We start from the raw sequence: 13,292 nt of genomic DNA on the forward strand, positions 1-13,292 counted from the left end.
GCCACACAGCCTGGTCTCTGGCCTGTCACACAGCTAATAAGGGGAGGAGGCAGAGCTTGAACCCAGGCTCTAAGCTTTGCCGATTACCCACAATGCTCTGCAGTTACTGTGTTCCCATAGTGGCTCGCAGAGGGAAACAGGTGAGGAGCCTATATGTATAGAAATAATAACCGAAAGTCTGCAAAGGTTCAGTGGTTGATGGGCAAAGGAAGGATTCGCTAGGTAGGATAGATTCGAGCTCGTTTCATTCTTCATCACACACACACACACACACACGCACACACACACACACTATTGCAGTCTCTTCTCAACCCCCTACTCAAATGCCAGTTTCTCTAGAAGTTGCATCATCGGGAAGGTACCAGGAAGCAGCTTCCCTGTACAACAGCATCTGGGGAACGTCCCCAAATGCCGCGTTGGGTGTGTTACCTTAAGGGTTGTTTTCTCCACGGAGGGTGCCGAGGAAGCAGACACTGAGACGGGGCTCCCACTCAGGTGGCCCAGCAGGACCCGTGCGCCGCGCGGGCCGGAGCCCCTGGGGGAATGGCTTGTCCAGAATGTCCTGTGCCCTCTCCCCTGGACCCCTCAGCCAGCCTCACACCACCGTGCTTTTCTTCCCTAGGGGAGCGGGATTTCCAAAATGAAGGTCGGGTCCCCTGGCCCAGGGGCCCCCTGGCGCGCTTTGCTGCATCACCACCAAGCGGATGGAGGGCTGGGTGTCGAGCGTGGCCTCGGGCGTGGACTGCGTGCTGGGGTCCTTGCCTCGGCAGTCGTACAGCGCGCAGGAGACGAGGAATACCAGGAGCAAGATGACGTAGCTCACGACCAGGATGATCAGGTTCAGGGTGACGGGGTCCACCTCCAAGTAAAACGCCATGGCGTCTCTTGCGGTTGGGAAGCGGGTTTAGAGAAAGGCCGCAGGGCCAATCTCTTTGCAGGAAACGAACCCTAGTTCATTGGAATACCTACGTTGGCTCTGGGGTAAAAATACATTAATCCCCCGGCCTCCGGGAGACCTCCCAGATAAAAGCTGCTAGGTTTAATAACTTAAGCTCTTGCTGTTAATACGATGGCCGCGGAGACACAGATGCTGTCTCTCACCAGTTCAGCTGTGCCGAGAAAGAGAGAGGAAAAGAGGGGATCGAAGGGTTACCAGAGCCTGGTGTCCATAGGGTCCACCCTCCAAGCAGGCAGTGTGGTGGGCAAGGGTGAGTGCTGTTAATAAGCACGTGATTAAAAGGTTGGATTGCCCTGGAAAAACTGTGAAGTGTGGTCACCTTTTATACGAGGGAGGTTTAAATGCCACCTTTTATCTATACATGGAGTGACTGGGCAATCAGGACCATGGGCTTTGGGGAAAAAAAATGAGTTTCTTTAATAGGAGGGGCACACCTAGGGTCTGGCGTTTTCACTCATTCATTATTTGTTGGTTTTTAAAATTCATTAATTCAGCACTACCTGGTTTGGCTCAGTGGATAGAGCATTGGCCTGTAGACTGGAGGGTCCTGGGTTTGATTCCGGTCAAGGGCACCTTGGTTGCAGGCTCAATCCTCGGCCCGGGTCAGGGCATGTACGAGAGGCAACCAATCGATGTGTCTCTCTCACACTGATGTTTCTTTCTCTCTCCTCCACCCCTCCCTCTCTTTTTAAAAATTAATGGGAAAATATCCTTGGGCGAGAATGAACACAACAACAAAATATTTAAATTCATTAATTCAAAATACTTTTTTGAGCTCTTTTTATGTTCCAGGCACCTTGTTAAGCGATAATAAGAGAAGCATTTAGTCCATCAGGGAAGATAGACATTAAACAAATAGTCACACCGTTTAAGAACAATGGGCATGCATGTATAAAGGACAAGGAGAGGGGAACAGGACAGTGTGGCCCAAGGCAGCTCAGAGAAAGCTTCCATGAGGAAGAGACGTATAACCTCTGACCTGAAGGACAGACAGAAGGTAGCAGGTGAGGACAGGCAGGGAAGAGTCTTCTAGCCACAGGATCCCAGAAGAAAGAAGCCTGGAGAACTGGGGGAACTGAGACAAGGGCAGGTGACAGGAGTATAAAGAATGAGGAGCCTGCGGGGAGAGAGGGAGGCAGGGTCAGATTGCAAAGGAGCTGGTGGCTCCTACCAAGGACTTCGCTCTTGATCCTGGAGCAATGGGAGGCCATTGCATCATGTGATACAGGGGAGTGATGCGATCAGATTTGCATTTTATTCATTTATTTTTTTAAAATCTTAGCCGAGCTTGTTTTTAAAAAATATGTTCTGATTGATTTTTAGAGAAAGAGGAAGGGAGAGGGATAGAAGTAGAAACAACGATGAGAGAGAAACATCATGGATCGGCTGCCTCCTGCACGCCCCCTACTGGGGATCCAGCCCACAACCTGGGCATGTGCCTTGACCGGGAATCAAACCTTGACCTTTTGGTTCATGGGTGGACACTCAACTGCTGAGCCACACCTGAGGGCGGATTTGCATTTTAAAGAGATCGCCACTGTGTAAAGGCAGGAAAATAAGCTGATAGAAGATAAAAACACAGATGTTTCTTGATTTATAAATCATCATCCCCCCTCAGTTGTAGTCCCGGCCCAATAGTCCTGGATGCAGCCAAGGTCACGGCAGGACTCGGTGCTCAGAAGGGCCCCACACTTGGGTGAATGCTCTGCTGTCACCATCCTGAAATTTTTCAGAATTTTTTATTTTGCACTGGCCTCACAAATTACGTATCTGGCCTTGGTCTCATCTATGTATTCTTGGCCAGATAGGGCTGTTTCTCCAAGAGCTAATGGGAATCTTTTGATTAAAGGCCAACACTCCAAGAGGTCTGCCAGTTTCTTATCCTCATTAAGCCGAGCAGCGTAAGGCCAGCTTCCTTGGGAGCCTAGTGTGCGGGGATGCTGTAGAAAGGAGTTCTTATTGATCTGGAGGCCCTTTTCAAATAACATATCCCATGATTCTGTGGTTCTGGACTGACCTGTGGAATTACACTCAAGAAGATGAATGGTTCCCAAACACCCCAGGATGAGGGCCAACCTCATTGGAATCCATTGGACTTCTTAGGAAGACAGATTCCCAAATCAACCCAAGATCTATTGAATTAGAATTTGGGGGACTAGGGTCTGGGAAGCTGCATTGGATCATTCTGATAGGCAGCCAGGATGGAGAACCGTGGCTGTAGAAGTGGGTAAGAAGGATGTGTAAGGATGTGTAGAAAACGGACCACCAGAGCCTTGGTTGGCTGCCAAGAGATGTCCTGGAAGGCGTTCAACACAGAATTCAACTCAGTCTGCGTTCTGAGTCCAGTGGTTCATTGGTTCACTTTGTCAAGATAGTCCTTTTCCTGGTGGCAATTCACATTTACCAAACTCCTAGGAGACTGAGGTTTAGCACAGAATGCCAGTGCATTAAATTACAGTGAAAAATACAGCCATCACAGGTCAGGAGGGCCCGGACTGGAATGAGCACAGCTTTTTCTCCCTGGAGGCAGATCTGTCCAGTCTGTTTATAATCAGCCGGCTTCTTGGTGAACATGGGATCTCGGCGAGTGGACCTGTCGGGTGCTTTTCGCACAGAGCTCCTGGGTCCCAGCAAGGCCTTTAGAGGCAGCGTGGTGAAACAGTTCACTACTTCCTGTTGCCCACTCTGAACTCTGGCTTCTCGACTCCTACCATCAGCTGTACGGCACAGGCTCTTCCGTGTAACAGTGTTTTAGGAAAGTTCTCTGACGACTATAAATAGATGCCACAAGGATTTGCTAAAATTGACTCTGAAATGAGAACTACATACACTTGAAATTGAACTGGAGTATGTGTGCGGCAGCTCTGCTCTATCAGGGGGAGTTTCACGTTGGTTCCAGGTTTCTCTGTGCAACAGCCAGAACCCTCCCTCGTGGTGGTTGGTCCGGTCTGGCCTCCTCTCGTCTTGCATCGCATCATCTTGGGTCTGCTGATTCCCTCCATGGTGCCCCAGGATATCTTGTTCCAGGCCATTGTTGTTTGGATCCGTATCTTATTACTATCTGCAGAGCGGTTTTTTGTTTGTTTGTTTGTTGGTGGTGGTTGTTATTGTTTGGTCTTTGTACCTACCAGTGCTCAAAGGTTCATTTAAGTTGAGCTTTGTGGAGGTTTTGCTTCCTTTCAATGTGTTTGGTGAAATGCTGGCTATTTGTTTTGCTTCATTACCCCCAGGGTGGCTGCTTTGTTCATATTGCTTTCCTCTTTTCAGGAACTTTCCTCTTGTGCCATCTAGTGGCCAAAGCAGAGACTGCTAAAAAAGAACAAAACTTGGTAAACAAATTGGGGCAGTCATTTCTAATCAGCGGGAGAGGGTGACACGGGTAAGAACAACCAGCCACATTTCCCAACAGCCCCTTGAGGTGGTCAGGGCATGCATAGTCACGCCTTCATTCATTTACACACTTGTATTGCGCACACACCATGTGCTGGCGGGAGCGAGGTGCGTTGGAGCTTGATGATGGTATCAATACCGAAGCTGTTCTACGTGCCCAGTGTTAGCACCAACGGAGAGGAATGATCACCACATCGCAGGAGTGAGAAAAGTGAAGCTCAGAGAGGGGATGGAATTCTAATTTGCTTGTTCTCACTCCCTTCTTCCCTCTCACCTGTCCATTTCTCTTTTCTACTGACTGAAATATAAATTAAATATCTACAGAGATAACCCTGTGCTATGTGCTCTCAGGCATTCAAAACCCGATCAGGCCCTGGCCCGTTTGGCTCATTGGTTAGAGCAGTGGTTCTCAACCTTCTGGCCCTTTAAATACAGTTCCTCATGTTGTGACCCAACCATAAAATTATTTTCGTTGCTACTCCATAACTGTGATGTTGCTACTGTTATGAATCGTAATGTAAATATCTGATATGCAAGATGGTCTTAGGCGACCCCTGTGAAAGGGTCATTAGACCGCCAAAGGGGTTGCGACCCACAGGTTGAGAACCGCTGGGTTAGAGCATCTGCCTGTGGACTTGGGTCCCGATCAAAGGGCACGTACCTGGGATGCAGGTTCATCCCTGCACCGGTTGGAATGAGTGCGGGAGACAACCAATAGATGTGTCCCTCTCACATCGATATTTCTCTCTCTCTCTCTCTCTCTCTCTCTCTCTGTCTGTCTGTCTTTGTCTCTGTCTCTCTCTTGGATTAGTTAAATCTGAGATGCTGCGGAGACAGTGGATTTCTGGGTCTGGCTCTTAGTAGGAAGATCAGTGTTGCAGCTGCAGATTTTGAAGTTACCACTATTCAAGTATTATTCACAGTCATGGAACTGGGCGAGATGACATGGGGAGAAAGTGTAGATAGGGAGGAGAAGAGGGCTGAGAACAGGCCCAGAGTTCTCCAATATTTAGAGGTTGAACAGAGAAGAAGGAGCCAACAAATGAGACAGAGAAAGAGTGGCCAGGGAGGTAAGAGAGAAAACAGGGACATGGTATCGGGGACATCGAGGGAGAAAGAGAGTTTAAAAAAGGAAGTGGCCAACTGGGTTAAAGGCTGTGAGGTGATGGGGTCACATGGGAATAGAGAACTGGCCAGTAGTTGTGAGACCTTGATGAAAACTGGAGTGTTTCATGGAGGGGTGGCGGGGGGAAATGCAACTCAGAAATTGGACTGAGAAAGGAATGGAGGGTAAAAAAGGTAGAGATGTGAGCATAGGCAACTCGGAGGAGCTTGGCTGTGACAGACGGCAGAGAAATGCAAAGTAGCTGGAGGGCAGCATGGGAGGGAAAGATAGTTTTTTTGTTTTTCTCTATTTAGACGAGTGATACTGAAACATGTACGTCAGCCAAAGGGAACACTCCAGTTAAGAAAGGGCGATGGATAATAGAAGAGAAAAAGAAAACTCGTAGGAGCAAGTTCCTTGAGCAAGGATGAGATCCAGGAGAAACATGGGAGGGTGGGTCCCAGGCAGGAGCAGGGACGTGTCTTCCCTTGTGTCAGGAGGGAACAGAAAGTGAGTGGGCATAGAGCGGCTTTGGTGGTAGGAAGATGAGGTTGGTTTCATCTATTCCTGACGTGTTCCTCCCCACACCCCCCCCCCCCCCCCCCCGATTCAGGAATGACTCAAAATCATTAGCAGTGACCAAGGGACAGAAATGTGTGGTATGTTAGAAATGAGAAGGTGTTTTGAAATATTTCTTTTGGGGAAAGAGAAAAAAATGTCCTGGGGAAGTAGGGCAGGATGGCTGGGTAGTGATGCGTCCCCACCGGAGTTTGTTGTGAACTTAAAGTGAGATGTTGGGTTCCAAGCAGACAGAGAGTCTGGTTAAGCAAACTGGAGGCGTAGTCAGGTGTATAAGTCAGGGGTGTGAGGGAGCAGTGCAAAGCTTGGAAGCTGTGTGAGGAGAAGAATGAGGACATTTGGGGCGTATGTGTGTAGATCAGCCGTGGGCAAACTACGGCCCACGGGCCGGATCTGGCCCGTTTGAAATGAATAAAACTAAAAAAAAAAAAAAAAGACCGTACCCTTTTATGTAATGATGTTTACTTTGAATTTATATTAGTTCACACAAACACTCCATCCATGCTTTTGTTCCGGCCCTCCGGTCCAGTTTAAGAACCCATTGTGGCCCTCGAGTCAAAAAGTTTGCCCACCCCTGGTGTAGATAGTTATAAAGGGTGGACGCCATGCAATGGTGGGCCCTGTGTGGTCAAAGAGAGCTGGAGTAGAGAATTAGCTGTCCTGGGGGCGTTGGGGGTGTGGAGAGGGGCAGGACTGACATGATTTAGGGAGGACCATGAGAGTGTGTATGGCTGACGTGGGGCGAAGGGCCGTGAAAAGTCCGCAGGGGCAGAGTGTTGTTGACATTGCCAAGAAGCATGAAATTGCACACGGAGAAAATGAAGTGAGCCGAACGCTAAGGCCCTGGGTGCGAGTGGGGTGGTCAGGGGGTTGCAAGATGACTGTAAGTGAAGTGGTGTCTGGTGGTCAAGTCTGAGGGCATACATGTCCTTCCCAAGGGTAGACACACCAGCTCAGGCTTTTGATGGAGAAAGGAGAGAAAACAGTATGTTTGGAAGCAACAGCCTGGGGTAAGCAATCACCCACCTACACTGCAGGCCCTGAAGTTGGTTATGGAAGTTTATTCTATGAGGACGCATGTTCGGTTCCTGTGGCTGCTGTAACAAGTTAACAGAAACTTGGTGCTGGGAGCAGTGCAGGTTTATTCTCTCACCGTTGCAGAGGCCAGAAGGCCCATGTGAAGGCGTTGGCAAGGCTTCCTCTGCCCAGAGATTCCAGGGGAGCGTCTCTTCCTGGTCTCTCACCTTTTGGAGCCGGCCCGAGTTTCCTTGGCTTGTGGTCGCATCACTCTCATCTTCAAAGCCAGCACCTTCACACGTCTCTGCCCTCTCTTCGCGTGGCCTTCTCTGTGCGTGTAAAATCTCTTTGCCTCAGTCTGATAAGGACGGATGCCATTACCTTTTGAGCTCACCCAGATAATCCAGGATAGTCTCTCCATCTCAGGATCCTGAATTAATCGCATCTGTGAAAATTGCCGTATATGGTAACAGTCACAGGTTCCGGGGATTGGGGTGTGGCCTTTGTGAAAGGCCATTTTTCAGTGGGCCACATGGAGTCTGGGAGAAAAAAATCAGCTTTTTTTTTTGCCCTGGGTGTTATGGCTCAGGTGGTTGGACATTGTCCTATGCACCAGGAGGTTGCTGGTTCGATTCCAGTCAAGGGCACATGCTCAGGTTTCAGGCTCGATACCTGATAGGGGACGTGGAGGAGGAAGGCAATTGATGTAATGTTCTCACTTGGATGTTTCTCTCTCTCTGCCTCTCTAAAAATCAGTAAGCTATTAAGAAAAAAAAATATCAGCTTTTGTTTGAGAAGGCTGATGGGGAACCACTGTCTTCAGGGATGATCGGTTTTCAATAAAAATAATGCTAGTAACAGCAGTAGCAATACTAATTTTTTACCTAATAAAAATTCTTGATCTAGAGTCTCAGACTATATGAACAAAAATCAGGGAAGGACAAGATGAGTAGAGCTCTGCTGAGTTCATCTTAAATAAGAAAAACTCAAAAGATGCCACTTCTTAACTTAGCAATTAGCGAGAAAGCAATTTTTTAGCTTGCTTTTGAAAGTACCGACATGAAGTGTTACAACAAAAAAAATAACTGCACCATGCTAGTCACCCGTGTTTCAGGAGAGCAGATTTCATCACCCCCCTTGGCTGCTTTCCTTTCTCCAGTTTCCTTCCCCTTTCTAGTTAGAAATGTTCAGGCCCGTGATGACATTCTGTATTTTCTTATCTGCATATCAGACCATCTGGAGGCATTCTGTACTCTTTTTGGCTTTGGACTCTTTAGAACCTGTGATTAGAGTCTAGGCAGCTAAAGATGCCGACTTTTCCCAATTTCCTATGTAGGATTTATGTAACGAGTGCGCTCACTTGTTTTGTTATGTGGCTTGGACTTGGGAGGACATGCGTGGATTTAAGATGCATCTTTGGTGCCAAGATATAGAGGATGTTCAGAGGCAACTGAAACTTTGATGGTGCTAATTTTCGGGATGCCCAAAGCAACCCAGAGGGAGATATGAGCACCAGATGGAATAACAGAAAACCCCGGTGGCTCTACATTCAACAGATATCGAGAATGGAAACCTTCCCTACACCATCTGCACATCGTCCACTTTGCGTCAAGCCTCTGTTGCCTCCTGTCTTGGCTATTTCATCTGGTCTGTCACTCCATCTTTCCCATGGCTCTCTGCCTAGGCTATTCTCTACACACCCCGAGTGAACCTTTTTTAAAAATATATATTTTTATTGATTTCAGGGAGGAAGGGAGAAGGAGAGAGAGAGAGAAACATCAATGATGAGAGGGAATCATTGATTGGCTGCCTCCTGCACGCCCCCTACTGGGGATTGAGAGCCCCAGCCCAGGCATGTGTCCTTGACCGGAATCGAACCCGGGACTCTTTAGTCCGCAGGCCGATGCTCTATCCACTGAGCCACACCAGCTAGGGCCCGAGTGCATATTTTAAAACAGCAGTCAGACCGTGTCATTCCTTAGCTCAGAACCTTCCAGTGATGTCCCATTTCCCTCCAGGAAAAGCTGGCATCCTTACCCCAGCAGGTAGGCACCTCACAGGTGCCCTCAGCCACCTCTGTCCTCTGGTTTCCAAGCGCTTCCCCCTCACCTGGTCTATTCCAGCCGTGTTGGTGTCCCGGGGACCCTGCAAACCACTCAGGATCTGAGCCCCTGCTTTCTGTCTGCCTGACATGTTCTTCCTCCCATTTATCTGCACAGCTTAGTCTTTGACTTCCTCGGGTCATCGCTAAAACGTGACCTTGTGAGAGAGGCTTCCCAAGATCACCCTTGTGAAACAGTCAGGCTCCCTGCCCAGGGCGCTCCTTTCCTCCTTATTCTGCTTCATATTTCCCGTCACTGGCTCCCCTCTGACACATGCTAAGCATGGTCACGCCTTTTGTGAGATGTATGACACCCCATGAGATTGTCACCTTCGAGCTGGCATAGGGTTTGTTTCATTCACTGCTGCAGCTGGCAGCTGCCCAGGACATGGCAGGTTGGATGTACTGAATATGCATCTGGATGTACTGAATATAGAGGGATGAATGAACCATTCATGAAGATGCCTCTTGCCTTTCTTCATAAAGTCTCAAACTGTTCCTTGTGAGATAATGGTGATGAAAAAGAACCTCCTCAACAAGGGATTACAGAAAATCCTATATAATAAGAGCATAGTATGCAAATTGTCCCCTCGACTGGGAGTTGTCCAGGAGTTCAACCAGGGGGGCAGAGCCAGCCCGGGGAAGGGAGGGAGTACTCTGCCAGCAGCTGGCAGCCTGCAGCCGCTAGGGACCCTACCAGTGCACAAATTTCATGCACTGGGCCTCCAGTATTCTAATGATAAAGGGCCTAGACTAGTGTTATAGGCTGAACTGTGCCCCCCCTCCATTTAGATGGTGAAGGCTTAACCTCCAATACTTTTTAAATTTTTATCTATTTTTTAATTTATTATTTGTTGACTGATTGATTGATTGATTGATTTCAGAGAGGAAGAGAGAGGGAGAGAGAGAGATAGAAACATCAATGAAGAGAGCGAATCATTGACCCACACTGGGGATTGAGGCCGCAACCCGGGCATGTGCCCTGACTAGGAATTGAACCCTGTAAGGTCTCTGAATTTAAATGGCCCATGCCACAACTAACACTTTATCAAACAACTTAGAATTTCTAAGACTCCATAAAAACTCAAAATACAGCACTCCTTCTCACCTTAGTTAGTAGTAGTTCAAACATAAAGGCTTTTAAAAATATCTGAAGAATTGATACAACTTATGAAAAACTTTTAGATGAGGAACAGAATTAGACACTTCTGTTAAGGTGACAGGCTAGAAGGAAACACTGTTTGGCTAATTAAGGTCTCTTTCTCTCGTCTCTCTCTCATTTTTTCCCCTCTTTCATTCATCAAACATTCTTTGAGAACCTATTTGATTTCAAGAACTGCCCTTACCCTGGCTGGTTTGGCTCGGTGGATAGAGTGTCAGCCTGAGGACTAGGACTGAAGGGTCCTGGGTTCGATTCAGATCGAGGGCACATGCCCGGGTTGTGGGCTCAATCCCCAATGGGCGGCGTGCAGGAGGCAGCAGATCAATGATTCTTTCTCATTATTGATATTTCTACCTCTCCCTCTCCAAAATCATTAAGAATATATTTTTAAAAATGAAATAAAAAGAGCAGCCCTCCACCAGGCATTTCATCCATGTAATCTTTCAGCTCTGTGGGACTGTTCAAGAGAGCATGGTCTCAACCCCTGGTTCCACATTTGGAAAGAATTTAAGAATTTCCTGTCTCCTCGCTCCCTCTTATGGTCTCTTGGTCTTTCCTTTCTTCTAGTCCTTTAACACTTACTTATTGTGTCAGGCGTAAGGCCAGACTCTGGGTTGTCTTCCTCAGCGCAGGCAGCTGCAGTCCCCATCCCCGACAGTAGAGGGCACCAGAAGACCACACCCTGACAAGTCTGAGGTTTATGGTCCAGTTTTCCTTCCCACGCGGAACAGGAAATGGACAAGTGGCTTTTGGATGATAATGGGAGTGTCCTCATTTTCCATTTCTTTGTATCACCAGTGACATTCTTTGGCAACAACTGAAAAAATAAACCAATTTTTTTTTTCTCCCACGTGACCACTCCCAGTTTGCCTCAATCTCACTTCTCTCCCCCTCTTCATACTCTGTCTCCTTGTCCGTTTCCAGGAACTGTTCGCATGACCAGAATCGAACCCGGGACTCTTTAGTCCGTAGGCGGATGCTCTATTCACTGAGCCAAACCAGCTGTGCCGAACCAGTCCCGGGTTCGATTCGGGGGTCGGCTCTCTCCTCACCTTAAGCTCATTTTGTCGAAAGCCTGAGAAATGAAATCATCTGGGAGGAAGAGAGCCTCTGGATTCCACGATGTGCTCAAACAGGGTCCTGTGTTCGTCTGAGGTGCAGTTTGACAGACGCATAATTTAAATGGCGGTGGGAGTGGGTTGCCGGGATGCGTGGTGGTTCTGCTGTATTTACATTATTTGCCGTCTCCTGTAGGCGTTGCACCGCCAAACATGTGAGAAGAAGAGAAAGGGGAAATGGTTTGGGCCGGTTATCTCTGGCTGCTATGGAAAATCCAGAGCCCAAAGCTGCCGCAGCCAGAAACAACAGTTTCCTTTTTTCCTGGTGGGGACTCTCCAGTCCGCACAGAGCCATGAACTCCTGCGGATATGGTCTAAGTACCACGCGTTTTACATCCAGCCAAGAACCAGGAGCCACACTTTTATTTGTATTGAATTTGTTGGGATAACACGGGTTAACCAAACGATACATGTTTCAGGTGCAAAATTCTACAGCACATCATCTCCACAGTGTATTGTGTGTTCAACACCTCAAGTCTCTGTCCATCACCATTTATCCCCCCTCTCCCCCCTTCCACCTCCCTCTATCTCCCCACCCCCTGGCAATCACCACATTGATGTTCATACTTTTTAGAAGACATGGAATGTTAGAAAAAGAAGGAACGAAGATCACCTGGTGCGATCCACTAATTTTATGAACAGAGGCCCAGAGGCCAAAGGTCACTCAGCCTGTGGCATCTTCATTTCCCTCAGTCTGAGGTTTTTCCCACCTCTGCTCTTATTGCTAGCTAAAGTCACCAGTCCGGTGCATTGTATTTTCATAGGTTAGCCTGAGGCTGAAGGTAGATAATTCTAATCCGAAATATACAGTATTTCTTTCTTGCAGAGAAATGCCTCGTGTGACCTCTAACCAAGAGAGGGCACCCTCTCAGCAGGAATTGTTCCTTCTAGACCAGTTTACAGTCAGAAAAAGTAGGCCAACCTTAAACAGATCACTGGAGATGGGAACTACCAACGTTGGCTTGACAACCTTGTATGTACCCTCAGGTGGCATTTCACTTAGGGGTGGCAGAAACCAGGCTCTGTCTACTTTGCCCCGGAAGACTAAGACCCATTTCCTCCTGAGTCTGTGTACTCATGCTGGCCTCTGCCTGAAGTACCCTTTCCTTTCCTCCTTTACAAAACCCCTGACCATAAGTCAGAGTCCTAAATTGTCCTCTTCACTCTTTAACCTCCCTTCCTCTGCATTCCAGAACTCCTCACATCCCGGGATTCGAGCACATATTATCCATTGTTTTCGTGTGTCTCGGTGTCTAAACTGTGACATCTGTAAGAACTTGGATGGTATCATCTGTTAGTCTCAGTGTCTTGCCCCATGGGAAGCACATAATAAATGCCTGACAAGTGTTGGTTGCATATATGAACACACAAATCCATCCAATTACAAATTTTTTATACTAACTAAACTATCATCATAGATGGGAGGGATTATTTGGAGAAGTCTTAAACCAATAGCCTAATTGTTCTGGCTTTTTCTGCCAATGTACTTTCAAACCTGTACTTTGCATGTATAGAAAATGTAGGCAAAAGAAAAAAAATGACCATTATCCCAGATATACAAATAACTTTTAAAACTCAACATGAAGAAAACAAACAACGTGGTTAAAAAATGGGTCAAAGATCTTAACGGACACACCTTACCAAAGAAGATACCCAGGTGGCAGATAGGCCTATGAAAAGGTGCTCCACCAGGGAAATGCACACCTAAGCAACAAGGAGATGACACTTCCAACCCAATAGAATAGCCCACACCTGGAGCACTGACAACACCGACTGCTGGTGAGGATGGGAGAACAGAACTCATTCCTGGCTGGTGGGAGCACAACCTGGCACAGCCACTTTGGGAGATGGTTTGGCTGTTT

General features: G+C 47.7%; 1 protein-coding gene across 1 annotated transcript; it reads right to left on the reverse strand.

The window, feature by feature from the left end:
• Positions 1 to 595: 595 nt before the first annotated feature.
• SMIM36 (small integral membrane protein 36) lies at positions 596 to 877 on the reverse strand. Its single transcript, XM_070394056.1, has one exon. It carries the CDS (start codon positions 875 to 877, stop codon positions 596 to 598), a length of 282 nt encoding a protein of 93 aa, XP_070250157.1.
• Between the last annotated feature and the right edge of the window lie 12,415 nt (positions 878 to 13,292).

The sequence above is a fragment of the Myotis yumanensis genome, unplaced genomic scaffold (assembly GCF_028538775.1).
Source record: "Myotis yumanensis isolate MYYU_CA2020_CCGP unplaced genomic scaffold, mMyoYum1.0.hap1 SCAF_16, whole genome shotgun sequence".
NCBI classification, from domain to species: Eukaryota; Metazoa; Chordata; class Mammalia; order Chiroptera; family Vespertilionidae; genus Myotis; species Myotis yumanensis.